This window comes from Mustelus asterias, chromosome 9 (assembly GCF_964213995.1).
Source record: "Mustelus asterias chromosome 9, sMusAst1.hap1.1, whole genome shotgun sequence".
Lineage (NCBI taxonomy): Eukaryota > Metazoa > Chordata > Chondrichthyes > Carcharhiniformes > Triakidae > Mustelus > Mustelus asterias.
Genome location: NC_135809.1, coordinates 93,082,769 through 93,103,649, shown reverse-complemented (window position 1 = coordinate 93,103,649; position 20,881 = coordinate 93,082,769). Strand labels below are relative to the sequence as shown.

At 42.7% G+C, this 20,881-nt stretch overlaps 2 protein-coding genes across 6 annotated transcripts in view; one reads left to right on the top strand and one right to left on the bottom strand.

The window, feature by feature from the left end:
* The window catches only part of LOC144499169 (circularly permutated Ras protein 1-like), a 75,241-nt gene extending 72,855 nt beyond the window's left edge, over positions 1-2,386 (top strand). For all 3 annotated transcript variants that reach the window (XM_078221262.1, XM_078221263.1, XM_078221261.1), the window contains 3 exons: positions 244-337; positions 925-981; positions 2,162-2,386. In XM_078221262.1, the coding sequence (XP_078077388.1) occupies positions 244-337; positions 925-981; positions 2,162-2,272 (262 nt within the window). In that variant the 3' untranslated portion in view covers positions 2,273-2,386. The remainder of the gene's footprint in view (positions 1-243; positions 338-924; positions 982-2,161) is intronic.
* An 8,451-nt stretch (positions 2,387-10,837) lies between these two features.
* Positions 10,838-20,881, bottom strand: part of tmem86a (transmembrane protein 86A) — a 41,160-nt gene continuing 31,116 nt past the window's right edge. The window contains exons 3-4 of one of the 3 annotated variants that reach the window (XR_013498758.1): positions 12,345-15,659; positions 10,838-12,265 (exon numbers count right to left, since the gene is read on the bottom strand). Coding sequence is in view for 1 of the 3 variants with exons in the window: in XM_078220584.1 (XP_078076710.1) it covers positions 15,226-15,659 (434 nt within the window). In the remaining 2 variants the exon portion in view is untranslated. Of the gene's footprint in view, positions 15,660-20,881 lie in introns of all 3 variants that reach the window. The other 2 variants (XR_013498759.1, XM_078220584.1) reach the window with 2 other exon arrangements.

The following is a 20,881-nucleotide window of genomic DNA, read 5'->3' as shown; positions in this document are numbered from 1 at the left end:
TACCTTGCTCTTGCCAGCACCAGTGGCAGTAACTGTAGAGGAATGTGGTCAGCTGCTTTTGTTTCCTTCCAGTTTTTGGTGGAACGCTTAGCCTGCGCAAACTGGTCAGAGAAGCAGTATAAACAGAGTGGGAGACCAATATCAAACCCAACACATTCTTTCTACTGGATTCTACAAATATGGCTTAACATGTACAAAGTACTTTTGATTTGTAGTGTTACTGACTGAATCGTCTCCTTTCAGTGAAAAGAAACATAACCAAGAAGAGGAAGACATTTATCAGAACTGGCTCCGTTCTGTGGCAGTCGTATGTGAAGACCTGACAAACTCTGAGGAGGTGAATATTGAAAGTTTACATGTTTCCTGTTGTGTGATGGCACAGTGCTTTAGCACTGCAGGACATGAAGTGTCCCTGAACCTCTGTGCAGCACCAGGTTTACTGGCCGGAATGCTCCGCTGTCAGGCGCCCCACCTCCCATGCCAGCTCAGCCAAATCTCCATTCACTGCAACGGGAACAGAGAATCCCAATCATGGGCAAGGTCGGAGGGCTGCTATCCTTGTGTCAATGCTGTTAAATGATGAGGTAGTGCTTTCCTTTCAGATCAATGAGTTTATCCAAGGCATTGAGCAATGCAGATTGAACCTGGAACCTTCCCAATCTCTGCTGAGCTAAGCACGCTGGAATGTTGTGGGTCTTCCATATTTAGCTGTGATGCCCCCAGTAGTCAAAGGCTTTGTTGACACTCCGTGCCCAACCACAAACAGTACCCTTTGGGTCTCTGGTACTTGTAAGAACGAGTATCTCAGAAACATAGGGAGAAAAACCAAAAGGAAACATGATTTCTTTAAAAAAATACAATTCCCTGACATTTTGCCCCATGCTTAACTGAATCAGATTTTAATTGTTTATGATCTTCTTTCAGCTGGGAAGTACAGCAAAAGCAAAAAATGAAAGAGAAAACAGTGATTCTGTTTTCAAGGTATGTGTTTACTTCAATAAGTTTGTTGCCAGGCATTAGATTGAAGCTGCTGGGTGCAAGCAGGGTCGTATTTGAAACACTACAATTGACTCAATTCCCTAGTTAAGCACAAAGGGGGCAAGGCAAACAGTGTTGCCAGGTAGACATCAGCCGCAATGGCTTCCACAGTAGAATAACACAAAAGCTCATATTGATCAGGTTCACATAAAGAAGACTAGTTCCTTAGAAGCAGAAGACAGGTCTTCTGTTTCAGGTGAAACTACCCGGGTGACACGGTAGCACAGTGGTTAGCACTGCTGCTTCACAGCTCCAGGGACCTGGGTTAGATTCCCGGCTCGGGTCACTGTCTGTGTGGAGTTTGCACATTCTCCTCGTGTCTGCGTGGGTTTCCTCCCACAGTCCAAAGATGTGCGGGTTAGGTTGATTGGCCGTGATAAAATTGCCCCTTAGTTTCCTGAGATGCGTAGGTTAGAGGGATTAGTGGATAAAATATGGAGGGATATGGGGGTAGGGCCTGGGTGGGATTGTGGTCGGTGCAGACTCGATGGGCCAAATGGCCTCTTTCTGCACTGTAGGGTTCTATGATCTATGATACCCCAAGAATTGGTGACTTCAAAGAGGGGAGGGAAAGTGAAAAGGATAAAATTCATGGGAGCAATGCTTTGCACAAGAAATTAGTAGTTTAAAGGGGAACCATCTTCATGGAACTGTGTTTGAACAAGCTACTTTACATTTGTTGCAGGCAATACCATGACTTAAAATGCCATGGAAATGCATCATGGTATCAGATGCATGTGCTGTCATTAAATATATAGGTATTGCTAAATGCTTTACTATGAGGAGTGCGTTCCTATTTTATGTTTAAAAAAAGCAGCAAGTCCCAAGACAGTACTAGATACAGGATTCTCCGTTTGGGCTTCAGTCAATTCCAAAAGCTACTTAATAAATTCAAAATTAGTCTTCATTTAGCACTGTGTTTAATTGGCATTAGACAGGTTCATTTCTATAATTTTCCTCGGTGTCGTGTATACTGATGTCAGACAGGCCGGAAGGTTGTAATTCTGAAACAACAGCAGGTGGTTTCATTTGCTCTCAAGGTTGAGGTGAAATGAAATTCAGATACCATCTTAGTAGCAAAACCTCCTTCCATTGAGGTAATTCCATTTTAAATTCCCTACAGGCATTATCTGATGAGGTTGCAAACGTGGTTTATCGTCTGAAAAACGCAAAGAGCAAAATGTTAAAGAAGCCTGTACCCAAACCAAAACCTACTCTGGTGCCAACGCTTTAAATACAAGCCGGATGGAGTAGCAGATCATCTCAACATTTGTATTGTAAACTGTGCAATTTCTTCATCTATTTGTTTTTTACAAAATATTGTCATTGTGAAAATAAATTATGTTTTAAAAAAAACTGTTCATGTGGTCATATTGTGAGAGTCACTGGGGTTAATTCCCCTTCCCTCTTTTGCTTGTGGACTCAGCTGAACCAGGCTGTTTTTCTAAGATCAGCATCTTTTGCACAATCTACACATTTGAGGAAGGAAGCTCTGTGCAGACCTTAAAAACCCTGCAGTGGATAATATTGCAGGTTAAGTCTTGATCCACTTGCTGCTCCCCTGACACTTCATGAGGTGCGTCATTCACTGGTACACTGAAGGCCTGAGCTGACATTGGGGTGTTAACTTGGAAACTTTGGCATAACTTTAAATGAAGTAGACTTCAAGTTGGCACAATCAAAGTTTCCCAGATTATGAGAATTTACAAAACTGATCTAAAGAAATTGTCCACTACGGTGAATGGTGAGTTCAAATATCAGTTAGTACAGCTTAAAATTAAATGAAGAATAAGAAACAAAGGCAGGATGGAACTTTTTTCATCTGAAGGTTAATACAGGTGTGGATTACTGTGAAAGAACGACTGAACTCATTTATACTGCTCACCTCAGTTAGAGGCAGGGGGGGGGATTGATGTATACACTGAGAAGGCAGATTCATTTGACCCAAATAGTGTTTTCCTGTTCCTAACAATTAATGTAATTTTAAAAGGGTCAGATATCTATTATGACTCACTCTCTTGTCCATCTCCACGCTTTCCTTACCTGAGTTACCCCACAGTGACACATGAATGAATAACAGAGCTTCTACTTAGCACAATTTGTACCATCAGTGTGTAATTGAGTCCTTTGGACTAGAAGGCCTCAGGAGTAATCCCTATTCTATCTACAGTCAGCTGAGGTTACAGTAGTGACATTATTGTTGCTGCAGTGTTCTGGAATACATCAAGTCACAATGACTAATCCGTGAGTACTTTGCATCTGTTTTTACCGAGGGCTCATGGTGAATAAGAAGGTAGTTGAAACACTGGGTGGATTAAAAATTGATGTACAGAGGAGATATTTGAAATGTTGACCACACTTGTATGATTGATAAATCACTATGGATGGGATACATTTGAGGACGCTGAGGGAAGGGTGGGAATTGCAGTGGTTCTGGGCTCTCCTTACAGATAGGGGGTGGTGCCAGGGGACTACAGAATTGAAAATCTTGTACACTTCTTTGAACAAGAGTGCAAGGACAAACCAACCAGCTACAGGCCAGTCACTTTAATCTCAGTGATGGGAAAGCTTTTAGAAATGATAATCTGGGACAAAATTAATAGTCACTTGTACAAGTGGGTTAATTAAAGAACAGCAACACAGATTTGTTAAATTCACATTGTATTGAACCAGCTTGATTGAGTTTTTTGAGGTAACAAGGAGGGTTGGTGAGGAGCACATGGACTTCCAAAAGGTGTTTGATAGAGTGTTAGATAACAGGCTTGCCAGCAAAGCTGAAGCCTCTGGGATAAAAGGGATAGTGATATCATAGTTTGAGGTTAATCAAATAACAGGAAACGGAATAATGGTGAATGGTTGCTTTTAATTAAAAGGGAATAAGATAGGCATCTGAAGTGAAAAAATGCAAGGCTACAGGGAAAGGGCACAGCTGTGGTGTAGCTAAATTGTTCTTGCTGAGAGCTAACATGAATCTGATAGCAAAATGGCTTTGTCCTGTGCTGGAACCATTCTACGATTCTGTAATTCTATGTTGGAGAATGCATGTTTGTAGGTGAGGAGGGGTAGGGTTCAACAGCTGAATAGCCTGTCAACATTCACTTCAAGTTTCACACATGAAGCATCAGTACACAGGCATGGTATCAGGAGCATCCACAGAACAGCATGCCACTGAAGATTCAGCAATTTAGGAGGGGGGGTAAGAACATTTGCTGGTTGTTGGGGGGTGGGGGCGGGGGGGTTGCATATAAATAACAAATGAAGAACACCAATTTGCTTTGTACAATTTATTAACAGGCTTTAGGCAGCGCCATTGACATCAATGGAATAGAGAATCAAACAAGATTTAAACAGGCTGTCAATTCACTGCCACCCATTTTGCATTATGGGCAAAGAACAATTTCACCGCATTATCCTTTACAATGAAAATAAACACTTTTAAATGAAAGCACGGACAAAAACAAATCAGGGTACATAAAACAGATATACAAACCAAAAGGTAGCTACCATCTGAATCACAAGATTCAGATTATTCAATGCATGCACCATAACACTAACAGGATATCCATACTCAGAGCTCAGTAACACTGTGTGCACTAGTCGACCGATGGAATTATAGGATAGGGAATACAGGTCAACTAATTATGAAATGGTCTATTATAAACTGTTATGTCTTGAAGAAAAGCAATTGATACAGCAATGGTTATTGCATGGTAGATACCTGGAGTGATGCACTGTACACAGATTCAACAATTACAAAATTGCAACTTTTTTTTAGAAGAAATAATTTTAAAATAGGGTCGTTACCTTTTGCCACAATCATACAAAAACTATGTCCAGTCTAAAATGGGATGGGTGGCAAATAGGCTTAAAATAAGTCATATAATAAAATGCAACAGATCTCAAGATTGTGTTTGAGAGTTGGTACCTTCCATTCTTTTATACTGACACTAGGGCTAGATTCTCCTATTCATTATCAAAGGGAAGAAAGTCTAGTCCTTAAGTATTAGCGAAGACCCGACAGAAACCGAGTCTACGCTGTCCCTGCAATTAAATTCACATTTAGTTAGGATTCCACTCAGTCATACCAAAGCAATACACTAACAAACAGCTATTCAGCTAAAAATGAAACCTTGGGTACAGAGTCGCAACCAATTTCCCTCAACTTTAAGAAATTCCTAAAATTAAAAGCAAAAATCCACAAACTCAACTATAACTAATGTAAGTGGTCTGCAGAGCAGTTTCAACCTTTAAGTTTTGCTGTATTTACTTTTGCAAGTTTTTAGTTTTACCATAGGTACAGATAAAGCTCTTAACATTGAAGCTCTTCAATGAAGCACGAGAAAGAACTCAGTTAGCTTGCAATCCACAACTGTCCTGTGTTAACAAATGTGCTGCTTACAAAATTACTGATCTTTAACCTTACCAGCAAGACATCACAGCTCCCATTAAACACAAGTGAACACCCATCAGCGTAATGGCACAATCTAGTATCAACGTGGTGTTCTCACAGGGGAGGGCCACTACGTTGCACATGTTCCACATGCCAATTCTCAAAAACACTGAACATGTTAAAACTTTCAAATGGTGCAGAGAGGGAGACCCAACATAAACAGATCTTTGCATCCTTGTCTCACTTGTCCAGAGCCAGGGAATGCAGATTCCCCAGACACACAAAAGGAAAATAGATACATCTTTACCAAAATATTACTCTTCCTTATATAATATATATTTCTCTTTAGCGCTAATACTGCACTATACATATATGCTGCATCTATATAACATATTTCTCCTTGGTTCTAATACTGCACTATTATATACACACGCTGTATCGGGATTATAATGTTCCTGTGTATAGAAGAACGGGGGTTAAAACACTAGAAATACTTCCGAGAAATATCATAATTTAGGCACTTAACACACTCCCGTCAAATTATTCTGTCGGTATTTTAACAAGGATTTTTAAAATTAATGATTTTTTTTTGTTTAGACTGCAAAATTGGTACAAATATGTTAGACATTCATACTCTATAGCATATATAGCAGTAAGATAATAGGTCATAATGCCAAATATTTCAGCAAAGTAGGTGAAACCTATCCCACCAGTCCAACCTCTGTACACATATGCTGACAATAGTCAGAGCAGCAATAATTGGCCTCAGTACCTTTGTTTGGGAAGGGCAGGTAAAACAAAGCCATTCAGGTTCCTGCTCCGAATCTATATCCAGTGTCTTCGGCTGAAATATGTGGTGAAGCTGTTGGAAGATGCGGACAGACAAGCCTCGACTCTGAAGCTCCTCTTGACGGAGCAGCTGCCATTTATCTAGGTCCATGCATAAAGAATGAGTATATATGAAAGGGTGACCAATATCCACCTAAAACTCCCTCAGTAAATATTCCTAATCACCAGGGAAGGAGGAAAGGAATGTCACCTAAATGAAATAAAAAGCAACAACGTGAAGTTTGGTTCCCACTCGCTTTTTAAGAATTTTAAATACAGAGTCGGTAAAATATAAGACTAGAGGAAAAAGGAACTTGATTTACCTTTGACTGTGTCACCGGTCTATGAAATGAAGCGCTAATCCATGTGTGCATTTAGAAAGCACTTTATCATTGTCTCAGAAACTCATGTGTGTGTTAGATACAATGAATTACTTTGAACTGCAATGCCCTTTTCACATAACAAAACCACACAAATAACAATAAAATGAATGAGCTGTTAATCTTTTTTCTGGTGGTGAGAGGGGTATGCTGGGTCAAGTCACCCGGCTCTTTAATGGGGTCTGAACAGGTAGGCAGGGTCTCAATTTCACATCTCAGCTGGAGGTCAACACCGCATTGAAATGTTGGCGGAGAACAAGAGAGTTCAGTTCTTGGTGAAGGATTTAAACTAGCTACCTTCGACACAGAGTGCTACTGAGCAAAGTTGCCAAACTCTCTCAGTACAGAAATGAACAGCCATTATGAGATTGGTTGCATAAGTAATGAATGTAGCGAAGATGAGTGCTGTACTCATCTGACCTGCCAGCTGTACAAATACTACGTGATACATTTTGGGAATAGTTTATCGTCTCTGCTATCATGCAAATTTATTAAATATGACATTTGCCAGACCTGAAACTGAAACACACAGCTGTGTAGAATCACACAAGAGTCAATCATTCCCTTTTCCCTTGAGTCAACTGTACACATGCTAGCAGTGAAGTTTTCCCTTTTAACCAAAGTGCACAGGATAGGGATTATTGTACTGGCATATACACATTATTTGTAGTGCTGATTGAATTTTGTACATTTAGGACACATCAAGACTGTAGCTTAGCTAAACTAATAGGTTCCTCACTGGTTGTTTCATTGGCTTGAAACAGAAATAACAAAGTATCACTGACAGGGAAGACAAACTCCTGTCACATGTCCAGTAGACAGATCAGCAGCATACAGACAACATTCTTGTGGTGTCCTTCAATTGAGCAAAACAAACCTTTTACTCCTAACCCTCTCAAAACACACATCCAGACCTGGGAGGAGTGAGTCCTGCCTGAAATAATACAAAAACTACATTTAGATGATCACCAATCTAAACTAAATCAGCTGATTTAAATTTGAAAGCAGAAGGGGAGATACAATTGGTCTCAACATCAGTAAATTGGGAACAAGGAAAATCAGTCAGAGGTCCCATTCCTGATCTGATACTGCTAAATGAAGTTTGTGCACATTGAATGAGAGAGGAATGCGCTGATTCTCATGCCCCCAAATGGCTTGCTAACAAGATTCATGCATAAAGAATAGCCAATTAGGAGCACTTCTAATGCTCTCATATGGTCATTTCCCTTCTTAAAGACACCAGTGCATATCTAGAAGAAAATTTTAACAATAAACAAATGTTGGAAAACATGTTTGAAATTCGGTGTATAGCGTTTTAAGTTCTGTTTTCTTTGTTTTTTCTTAATCATTTTATTTCCTCTTTACAGTACTGTTTGTCTCTTTGCCTTGCAATATTTTGCTTCTCTCTTTCCTGATCAGTGTACTAGAAACATGGCAGATTTAAATGACCAAAATGTACCAAATTAACCTCCCAGTCTTCCTTTTGTACTACATCAGTATGGTAACACGGAAGGCTAGAGGATTGACTTTATGCAATCGTGTAAAATGGGTGATAGGAAATCAACGGCTACCCTGATTTTTCATTGAAGTCTGAAATAAAAACAAATTGCTCAGTATGTCTGTGGAGGGAGAAATAACGTTAACATTTCAGGTTAAACATTCTGATGAATGGTCATCAACCTGAAACATAATGCTAGCCCAAATTGCTCTGACCTAAAAAAAAACAGCAATATATGTGAGCACACTTGCTCTACTCTCTTGAATCTCAATGTCCAGAGTTAACATTAAAATTGAAGTTTAAGATTTCTTTAAAGTTCCCAAGTTGTTCTAACCTCTCTTATACAACTGGATACGATACAAATGCTGGTTCTGTAATAAGAGATACTGGTCTCATCTGTAGCCTCTGGCTTCTCTTTACCTATTGCCATCTTTCTTACTTTCCTCTATTTTGGCAATATTACAGAGATCATTATTCCTCGGAACTTCCCTTTTTCATCCCATTAACCCCACGCATTCTCTCCTTTCTGGACATAGATCAAAATTCATCACTGTCTCTAACTCCCATTCTTCCACATGAACTCAAAGCTTTGGGGCTCCTTAACTCCCTCAATCTTTCCACCTCTCTGAAATCGTCACGTTGTTAAAACCCTAATGTTCATTTACTTTGCCATTTTTGTGTTCTTTTCAACCTTGATGATGTCCAGCACTAATTCTTCACCTAGGTTTATATATTATTGTAGACTGAGCTCACACATGTCCTACTCCACATACAATGCCTATGTTATTAATAATCTTACAATGGATGGAATTTGCAAAGAAATAGCAAAGTGTCAAGATATGACTGAAAACTGACATGTTTCTTCCCAGAGAAACAGCCAGGTCCTCTCTCCAGATTGTCTGACACTTTGTCAAAAAATAGCAGGGTTTGCGCTGCCATTCCTGAGGGTGGGGCCTAAAGGCATCAGTGAAGCCAGCTCCAGAGATGGCATCCTGATCTCAAAGCTAAATGATAAGCCCCCCCTCAACAGACATTGTAACAATCCCCTCACCCCCAAAACACGAATGCCGGCAATCTCACTCCCACCTGTCATCGCTGGCAATCTCCAACCTCCCCCAAATCATCGCCCACCTCCTGCCAGTGCCCAGAAAGTACGATGTTATGCCATGTGTGAGATCTCCCCAGTGCAAATCCCATTATGGCTCTCTCATGAGAGAGAGTGACTATAATGGGATTTTCATCCACATTACTAATAGGCTGGAGGAAATAGATGTTCGGAGGGAGGATGTCCTGGCAGTTTTGAATAAACTGAAGGTCGATAAGTCCCCTGGGCCTGATGAAATGTATCCTAGGATTCTTTGGGAGGCAAGGGATGAGATTGCAGAGCCTTTGGCTTTGATCTTTGGGTCCTCGCTGTCCACGGGGATGGTGCCAGAGGACTGGAGAATGGCGAATGTTGTTCCTCTGTTTAAGAAAGGGAATAGAAATGACCCTGGTAATTATAGACCGGTTAGTCTTACTTCGGTGGTTGGTAAATTGATGGAAAAGGTCCTTAGAGATGGGATTTAAGACCATTTAGAAAGATGCGGATTAATCCGGGATAGTCAGCATGGATTCGTGAAGGGCAAGTCGTGCCTCACAAATTTGATAGAATTTTTTGAGGAGGTAACTAAGTGTGTTGATGGAAGGTAGGGCAGTTGATGTCATATACATGGAATTTAGTAAGGCGTTTGATAAGGTCCCCCATGGTCAGCTTATGATGAAAGTGAGGAGGTGTGGGATAGAGGGAAAGTTGGCCGATTGGATAGGTAACTGTCTGTCTGATCGAAGACAGAGGGTGGTGGTGGATGGAAAATTTTCGGATTGGAGGCAGGTTGCTAGCGGAGTGCCACAGGGATCAGTGCTTGGTCCTCCGCTCTTTGTAATTTTTATTAATGACTTAGAGGAGGGGGCTGAAGGGTGGATCAGTAAATTTGCTGATGACACCAAGATTGGTGGAGTAGTGGATGAGGTGGAGGGCTGTTGTAGGCTGCAAAGAGACATAGATAGGATGCAAAGCTGGGCTGAAAAATGGCAAATGGAGTTTAACCCTGAGAAATGTGAGGTGATTCATTTTGGTAGGACTAATTTAAATGTGGATTACAGGGTCAAAGGTAGGGTTCTGAAGACTGTGGAGGAACAGAGAGATCTTGGGGTCCATATCCACAGATCTTTAAAGGTTGCCACTCAAGTGGATAGAGCTGTGAAGAAGGCCTATAGTGTGTTAGCTTTTATTAACAGGGGGTTGGAGTTTAAGAGCCGTGGGGTTATGCTGCAACTGTACAGGACCTTGGTGAGACCACATTTGGAATATTGTGTGCAGTTCTGGTCACCTCACTATAAGAAGGATGTGGAAGCGCTGGAAAGAGTGCAGAGGAGATTTACCAGGATGCTGCCTGGTTTGGAGGGTAGGTCTTATGAGGAAAGGTTGCGGGAGCTAGGGCTGTTCTCTCTGGAGCGGAGGAGGCTGAGGGGAGACTTAATAGAGGTTTATAAAATGATGAAGGGGATAGATAGAGTGAACTTTCAAAGACTATTTCCTCGGGTGGATGGAGCTATTACAAGGGGGCATAACTATAGGGTTCGTGGTGGGAGATATAGGAAGGATATCAGAGGTAGGTTCTTTACGCAGAGAGTGGTTGGGGTGTGGAATGGACTGCCTGCAGTGATAGTGGAGTCAGACACTTTAGGAACATTTAAGCGGTTATTGGATAGGCACATGGAGCACACCAGGATGATAGGGAGTGGGCCGAAGGGCCTGTTCTGTGCTGTACTGTTCTATGTTCTATTACACAGGCCTGAAAAATCCGAGCCTACATTTATTTATTGTAGATTCAACTATCCAAATGTACATGTCCTCCTTCTTATATTATCTTGTGAATTTAAAAAAGGCATTTATTATTCTATATTCATAAAGATTGTGGATATTGCTAAGTTACTTTCCACTGTCTGACCTTCATGTCAGCACCAAGTATTCAGTTAATGCACACTGCCCTAAGGATGTACTTCAATTCCAATTTCACGAGCGTGCTCCCATATTGCATCAGTATGGCATTTGTCTATTTCTCACCCTGTGGTTCTCTGGACAAGTTTGCCAATTCAGTACCAACTGCCATCACATTGGGGACAATTCTGTGCTGCATATCTCTGATTACCAGAAACAGGATTGAGACCTCCCTTATAAGGAACTCTTCCAGCAAGTAGACAACATGTGGTTCTGACACTATTGCACAAAACTCCATCCAGCTGAATTTCAATTCAGATTCTGGAGTGAAAGACCAGTTCCTAACCTACTACATCATCCAATTCCACAAGCTTCTTTAAATTTAATGACAGCATTGACTGCTGTAATCACTAGTGAGCAGTCGTTAATCAAATGCACTGAACTAACACAACACATTGGACTCAGGATTGTGGGAGGGGTGGGGTTATCTACACGTTAATCAATACACCTCAATATTGTGCTCTAAGAGTCTGGTGCAATAAGCATCATCATCACCCACTATAGCCACGTGACAAATCTGAAATGACCATTAAGTGTTAACTACTCAAAATACTCCCTCAGACAGGGTTGGAAGGACAGAAGCTCATGATTTTCATAGCTCCAATGGACCCAAGGCAAAGATTTCACACACCCAGCAATACACTTTCCTGAAAAATAAGCCATAACACAGAGGTATAATTTAAATGGCTATTTTTAAACCATCGCTGGTGTGCCTCTCAAAATTGTTAGTGGAGAGTAAGAATGATCTTGTGATTTATAACTCCATCTAAACCACTCAATAAAGATTATAGTGTTATTGCTCAGTCTTAATCAATCATTCTAAACAATCAGTGACTGGACTATTTCTAAAGAACACAATCACAGAGAGCTATGTATAGAATTTGCAAACAAGCTATCCCTGATGCATCAGCTAATTAATGCAGTGAGTAGCTGAGCAATACAGACAAGAAAATTGCCGTGCTTGATTTCTGGTCTGTGCTGAGTTAACTGATCTCAGTTGCAGCAATGATAAGGGCGTTACAATCGGCTTCAGCAACCAGGATACATACTATAGCTACCAGAGCTAGTTACACACAGCAGTCTAAATACTGTTGGTACAGGAGTCAGTTACACACAGCCGTTTACAGACTGTAGGCATAGTAGACAGTTGCACAGCGGTCTAAATACTGTAAAGGTACAGGAGTCAGTTACATACTATAGACATAGTACAGAGAGCTGTGTGTAGAATTTGCAAACTAGCTATCCAGATGCATCAGCTAATTATTGCAGTGAGTAGCTGAACAATACAGACAAGAAAATTGCAGTTGCACAGCAATCTAAATACTGTAGGGTACAGGAGACAGTTACAACAGTTTATATACAGTGTAGGTACAGTAGTTACACAGCTGTCTACATACTGTAGGTACAGTAGATAGTTAAACATAATTGTGTAGATACAGGAAATAGTTACACACAGCTGTCTATATACGTTTGGTGCACGAAATCGTTACACATGCAGCTTGACGTGCAACTCTCCTATGCCTACATACGTGTGCGTAGCTCTCTCCAATAAACACACAGCTGTCTTGCCTACATATTAAAGTCCTCAGGTTGGTAACACTTATGCTCCAGTACACTGAAATCAATAGATAATGCTGGAACAGTAATACCTATTAGTCCTACTTGGTGCTGCAACTTCTCTCTGCTCTCAGCTAAAAGAACAAAGCACTTTGTCTGACAAACAAGTAGGAAATAAAATAGTCAAATGGAACATTGGGCTCTGATGCACACCTATTAAAAAGAAGCCAAGTCCAGGAGCAATATTTTTTGTTCAAAGTACCTCCACCCCATTCTACAATTAAAAAGACAGGTCCTGAAATTCCAGAGGTTCTTCAGCCCTCTAGTTAGTGGAAGTTAGAGGGAAATAGCATTTAAAAAGATGGGTACTTTGAATAAAGGGAACTTCCACTGGACATTTCTCCATTTTTAATGGATTATTTTATAAACTCTGGTACTGTCACTCCTCATCCAGGTGTGCAAATCACACATGTCCTGGTGTAAGAGACAGAATAAATACAATGCAGTAGTGCTGATGGAAGAGTCACCTTCCGATACTCTGACAACTGCTTCATGCTAAACTAGAAAAATCCACAGAATTTAAACTCAGCCAGAAAGTTAAATCCAGATGAAATTTCAGATCAATTGTGAACAGCAGATGGCTCAGCTGGTTAAGGCCAATGAATAGCTGAGCTACACAATCCATGAAGGCTTCAGATTTGATCTGTTCGGACGTACCAGGTAGAGTTTCAGAGTTCCGGTGTGCGGACTGTGAAGGAACAACAAATATCTGTTGAGGACTTCTGTCTCTGTTTGCTATTCAGTAACCCTGTTGGAAAGAAAGCATGTGTCGAGGACAGGGCTGGGATAAGTTGTGATGCCAGCACCGTCAAACAGGCTTCCATCACTCAATGCATCAGCCAGCACTCACCACATCAGCTTACCCATGGCTACCTGGTAAGCTACCGGACTGCCAGCAGCCTCTGAACCATAATCTCAGCTCCAGTCAAAAACTTCAAAAAGGGGAGAAGAGAAAATCAGAGGGTGCAAATTAAAATGTGACAAAATTTGCAATTTGATGTTTATATTTTGATACACTTTCATTATGAACCTAAATTCTGTGGAAAGTTGTCTGGTAAACTAGAGAGCATGGAAGTGATTTTCTAAATACACAATGCCGTGAGAAGCCTCACCCATCAATTACATGCATCTGAAATTCAAGGGTGTACATCCCATAATTTTCAGTCCATGTTTGGCAACGGTCCCCATTATGAAATTAGGCTCCACACGCAGACATGGCATCAGTATGGAGTAGCATCAGAATGCACTGGATATAGAAGAAAAGCGCTGAACTTCTCCCCCCCATGCCGTATAACAGTAAAGGGTCGATTTTCCAACAGCACCTGGCACATGACACTTTAAAATAGGATACGGTTTATGATTAGGGGATTGAAATGCAACCCATTTCATCAGGAAAAGTTTGCCATGAAACTTTAAAGTTAGGTCCCCTCTGGATACTGCAAACATTACCCAGCATACATGAGGCATCCATGCATGGATCAGCAACAACACGACATATACATCACATAAAAAATCTCTAGAAATTGCAACACAGCAGATGATCATTTGGCCATCAAACCTGTGCCAGCTCTTCAACTGGACTTGTCTCCTGTAATCCCATTTCCCCAACCTTTCCCTGAAGCGGAGATCACTTTGTACAAGAGGTAGGTACTGTATAATGAGAATCAGCGCTAGAATGGCCTCCTGGTCTAATTCCGATTTCCTCAGGAGATCAGAAAGGAAGATTTCCTATTTCCCCCCTTAACATGCCTGGGTTTTAGGTCTGGTTTCTCACCACTCCCGGGAGATTACACGACTTCTGGGTGGGGTAGGGAATATATTTATTGTGATGTACAAGACATCACCAGGCTGAATGGACCAAGTGGTCGTTCCCTGTTTTTCATCTTCCATATTCATCCTTTCCTTTCAAATATTTTCCAATTCCCTTTAAATGTTGTTATAGTTTCTTTTCAAACCATATAACAACCAAGTGATATTGGTTATAAAGCTTCCACATAGTGTAAGCAAAGGGTATTTCAGAACATTATTGAGGAAGAATGAGTCTGAGATTAACTTGTTGTCACAGAATTCAATCACTAAAAATATGAGGCCTCCGCTCTCACTCTGATTCGAGGGATAATTATTGAAATGAGTTTGGACCATTTCTATCTCATTACTGACGTGCAGGGGGAGTCCACAGCACAAAACTGCAGCAAGATGAGAACATTTAGCCAGGGTTCAGCTAGAGTGCTGCCTATCCTGGTTTCAATCACAGTATTTACAGTTTTCTGACTGCAGACTACTTTTTGGAGGTAACAAGCTAACACAGAAGCAAACCAATGAAAATAAATCACATGGCTCTAAATCAGATCACACCATAGTTTTCCAGCTTTCTGTGCCCACTGGAACTCAAGAATACTTTGTTAGGTTATTGTCGGAGAGGGTTTGTCTCTCAGTTCATCTTTCCGATGCTCCTATTACTATCGTCCTTGCATTCCACAACTGACAGGGCGATGAGCATCTGGGCAGCATAGTAAGTGGCCATGATGATGGCCCGGGAATAAGGCACAGGGAAGCAAAACTTATTGACAGCGATGGTGAGGTCAGACACCATGAAGAGCACGGCTCCAAGGCAGGCACATAGTTTGGTCCACGTCCAGAGGTCGTTGAAGAGCTGCACCCCTGCAATGGCTCGCCAGCCCATGAATCCGATTAGAGCGATGTAAACTGCCACCAGGTAGGTGAAAGGGCCAGAAAGGTATGGGTAGAGCAGGCAGTAAGAGATTCCACAAATAGCCACCACTCCGCAGCCAGGTTCAGGATTCAGGGGCTTCATTCCAAAGGCTGAGGTGTAGAGAATATGCGTGATTGCAAACATGAGCAGTCCTGAGGAGTTGGTAAGAGAAAGCAGTGTAAACAATACAGTTTAAAACACAGAGATCAAAATGAAATAAAAACTCCCAACATTGGAAACTTAAACTAAAGACAGCTGATTTATAAAGGTGTTTAAAATGATTGCACCGGTAAACAGACTCTCTGGAGTGGGATAGATTTAACTCAGTTCAGAAAGGTTCCTGGTTTAATTTCCAAAAAACCATGAGTTAGCTGATCACAGATTTTAAAATTTATTTATTAGTGTCACAAGTAGGCGTACATTAACACTGCAATGAAGTTACTGTGAAAATCCCCGAGTCGCCACACTCCGGTGCCTGTTCGGGTACACTGAGGGAGAATTTAGCATGGCCAATGCACCTAACCAGCTCGTCTTTCAAACTGTGGGAAGAAACCGAAGCACCCAAGGAAACCCACGCAGACACGGGGAGAACATGCAGACTCCACACAGACAGTGACCCAAGCCAGGAATCGAACCTGGGTCCCTGGTGCTGAGAGGCAGCAGTGCTAACCACTGTGCTACCATGTAAATACAACTGGTTTCAACACTTACAGGCTAGAGGGAGGAAAAAGAAAAATCATCCATGGTTCTCACCTCAGTGATCCCTGTTGGGAAAGTGTGCATCTTGTCGTGCTACCCTGACACTGAATATTCAAGCAGTACTCACTGCCCATAGTCACAACGTAAATTGAACAGGCACTTGAGAGGAGACATCAGAAGGCTATCAGTAAGTGTAGAGCCATGACATAATGGAGTTGGTGACTTCACAGGAAAAATTTGATTAGAACAATATGGTTCACATACCTCTTCTGTTCCTTAGGGCGCAATCTCAAGAAAAAAAGTTCTAAGTGTCGAACGAGCGAGAAAATGGAAGTTTCAGACCTGTGTTTTGGGTGAGCTTAAATACGCAATCTTATGACACTCACCTTTTTGGACAGAAGTGCGATTCTTACCAGTGGGGTGAGATTAAGCTCACTGATGAAGCTGGCTGCAAACTGCTAGAGGCGCCATTGCGCAGGTGCCCCAATCTCGCAGTGAATTGGGAACATCTCCTGCCACGCGGTGGGCAGCCATGGTGCCTGGTGGGCAGTGCTAGGCTGGCCCATAGGCACTGCCCAGCCATGCCCACAACCATCCAGGGGCTTCAATGATCTCCGATCCCCCCCAGTGAGGCCATCACTGGTGGGAGACCAACTGTGATTCTGGCTGGTAGGAGCGGAGGCAACTGTAAGTGAGCCTGGGCGATGCCCTCTGGGACTCGTTAAAAGTGAGTGAAGCTGATCTCACCGGCAAAACAAGGCTGGGAAAATTGTGTGCAGGGCCAAACCATTGAGTGGTAGTGATTTTAAGATTGTGCCCCAGGGGTTCAATGCTTCATTTGGGATTAAACATTTAGGGCGAAATAAATTTGCAGAACAAAACCCCAAATTAGAAAAAGCAAAATGTTAGAGAAGTTCAGAGCATTTTGCCATCAACTGACCCCAAACATTCGTTATCAGTGCTCATATATTTACATCATTTGTATACAGCATCTGTTACATTGGACATCAAAATATCTCTGGCATTTATTTTATTAAAATACACTCAGAATAAGGGAAATAAATTTGCCACAGTTTAGCTGACAGGAAGGGAAAGACAATGAAGAAATTATACACTCTGGGGCCTCACCCAGTCAGTCCAGACACTATGGAGCCTCACCCAGAGGGTACAGGTACTCTGGGGTCTTACCCCATTGCTACAGAGGCAACAAGGAGGAAGGTACATGACTGCTTGGATGGTGAGCATTTTCTCTTGTCAAAACTGGGGAATTTGAATTGGCAGAAATATAAAATTAATTAAAATAATAACAGTAATAAAAACATAGGCTGGAATTTTCCATCCATTCCTGCCGGCAGGATCTTCCGGGCTTGCTGATGGCAAACCGCTGCTCTGGGTTTCCCAGCAGTGGATGGTGCAAAAAATGGGAAACCCCGTCGACAGCGGTGGGACCAAGAGCCAGTAACGGGCCGCTTCCAATGCCATGAAACAAGTGGCAAGGAAACATGGTTAGTCCCGCCCAGAAGCACAAGTGGACTGAAGGCAATCATGAAAATTTGATTAAGAAAAATAATTAATTAAAACACAAATAATTAATTAAAACACAAGTGTGATTGGCCGCTTTAGTGACTGGAGGCCAGTGACCAGTGGATCCATGCTGGGCCCCCTATTGTTTGTCATTTATATAAATGACATAGATGACTATGTGAGGGTCAGAATCAGTAAGTTTGCCGATGACACAAAGATTGACTGGGTGGTTAACAGTGAGGTTGAGTGTCCTGAGATACAAGAAGATATAAATAAAATGGTCAAATGAACAGATAAGTGGCAGATGGAATTTAACCCTGAAAAGTGTGTGGTGATGCACTTTGGAAGGAGTCATTTGACAAGGAAGTATACTATGAAAGGTCTGACACTGGGAAGTTCCGAAAAACAAAGGGACCTTGGCGTGTTTGTTCATAGATCTCTGAAGGCAGAAAGGCAGGTTAATAGGGTAGTGAAAAAGGCCCACTCGCCTTTATCAATCAGGGTATAGATTACAAAAGCAGAGAGGTCATGATGGAGTTGTATAGAACTTTGGTGGGGCCACAGCTGGAGTACTGTGTGCAGTTCTGGCCACCACATTGTAGGAAGGATCTGAACGCACTGGAGATTCGCCAGGATGTTGCTTGGGATGGAACATTTAAGTTATAAAGAGAGGTTGGATAGGCTTCGACTGTTTTCTCTGGAGCAGAGAAGACTGAGGGGTGGCCTGATTGAGATGTTCAAGATTATGAGGGACATGGACAGGCGGATAGAGAGCAGCTGTTCCCCTTAGTTGAAGGGTCAGTTACAAGGGGATACAAGTTAAAAGTGAGGGGTGGGAGGTTTAGGGGAGATTTGAGGAAAATCCTTTTTACTTAGAGGGTGGTGATGGTCTGGAATGCACTACCTGGGAGGGTAGTGGAGGTGGGATGCCTCATACCTGGATGAGTACTTGGCATGCCGTAACATTCAAGGCTATGGGCCAAGTGCTGGCAAGTTGGATTCGGAGGACAGCCTTTCATGCGTCAGTGCAGACTTGATGGGCCGAAGGACTTTTTCTGCACTGTAGGATTCTGTAAACCTTAGTCTAGGATCTTCTGATTTAGTCTATGGTCAAGGACAGAAGGGTGTGACTGTGAGTGAGGCAGGTTTGGGGATTAAGAAGAGGATCCAGTTGTCATGGTCCTCGTAGTTATCTATGACATAAGTAGGACAAGGAAAGGAGTCCTGCTTAAGGGTTAGGTGCAGCTAGAAGCCAAGTTAAAATGCAGAACCAGAAAAGCAATAATTTCTGGATTACTAGCTACGCTGTGAAAAAATTGGCATGATTAGAGAACTGGATATGTGGTTCAAAGGTTGGTGTGGGAGAAATGGGTTTCAATTCAATAGAGGAAAGTGGGAGATGAACTGTTCAACCTCATCTGAACCATGCTGGGAACCAGTGTTCTGATGAATCATATAACGAGAGCTGTAGAGAGGGCTTCAAACTAAATAGTGAGGTAATGATCACATGAGGGGAGATGTGGTAAATTAAATACAAAGGACAAGGCAATAGGGCTGGGTAGGGATAACCAGATGGGTAACGATAACCAGAATGTTATTCTGGTGGCACGGTAGCACAGTGGTTAGCACTGCTGCTTCACAGCTCCAGGGACCTGGGTTCGATTCCCAGCTCGGGTCACTGTCTGTGTGGAGTTTGCACATTCTCCTCCTGTCTGCGTGGGTTTCCTCCGGGTGCTCCGGTTTCCTCCCACAGTCCAAAGATGTGCGGGTTAGGTTGATTGGCCGTGCTAAAATTGCCCCTTAGTGTCCTGAGATGCGCAGGTTAGAGGGATTAGCGGGTGAATATGGGGATAGGGCCTGGGTGGGATTGTGGTCGGTGCAGACTCGATGGGCCAAATGGCCTCTTTCTGCACTGTAGGGTTTCTATTAATGTGGCAGGAAGGGACAGAGCATAGTGCCCCAGAAAATGAGGATATTATCCCTTGTGGGTTAATTTAGAACAAAGGGACAGAGGTTAAAAATAAGGGATCTCCCTTTTAAGACAGGGATGAGAAGAAATTTTGAGGGTGATTCTCCCAGTCCGCTGCGTTTTTGTAGTGAAGCGGGTCGGGAGACTCAAACAGAGGCTTCCCGCTGGGCACCACGGCCTCCGCACGTCTCTGACAGCCGGATTTCCAGCACCGTCAGCTCTGTGCCAGAATTCGGCACAGAGCTGTATAAATTATTCGAAATCCTAATTTAAATATATTTTACATATTATTGGCAGACCCAGACTGAAGTCTCCGGGCCCACTAGAATCTGCTCCCCACCCTCACTGAAGCCAGGAGTGGTTCACTCCCGTGGGGTTTACTATAACTCCCCACTGAAGGGGAGCTAGCGGCCTAACCCTGCTGGAGCGAAGGGGGGCCATCGAGGGCAAAGGGGTGGGGGGAGGAACCCCTGGGCATTGCCAGCCTGACCCCCGACACTGCCCAAGGAGCAAAGTGCCAATGCCCAGGGGCATCTTGGCACTGCCCACCAGGCATCAGACAGTGCCAAGGGGGCAGGGAAGATTGGTGGAGCTGGGGTGTCCCGCTGCCATCGAATCTGCACTGACGCATGAAAGGCCCTGATCTGTCCACCTAATCCCACTTGCCAGCACTTGGCCCATAGCCTTGAATGTTATGGCGTGCCAAGTACTCATCCAGGTATGTGAGGCATCCCAACTCCACCACCCTCCAGGCAGTGCATTCCAGACTGTCACCACCCTCTGAGTACAAAGAACAAAGAAAATTACAGCACAGGAACAGGCCCTTCAGCCCTCCAAGCCTGCACCGACCATGCTGCCTGACTTAACTAAAACCCCCTACCCTTCCGGGGACCATATCCCTCTATTCCAATTCTATTCATGTACTTGTCAAGCGGAGTAAAAATGTTTTTCCTCAAATCCCCCCTAAACCTCCCACCGCTCACTTTTAACTTGTATCCCCTCGTAACTGACCCTTCAACTAAGGGGAACAGTTGCTCTGTCCACCCTGTCCATGCCCCTCATAATCTTGAGCTCCTCAATCAGGTCGCCCCTCGTCTTCTCTGCTCCAGAGAAAACAACACAAGCCCATCCAACCTCTCTTTATAACATAAATGTTCCATCTCAGGCAACATCCTGGTGAAT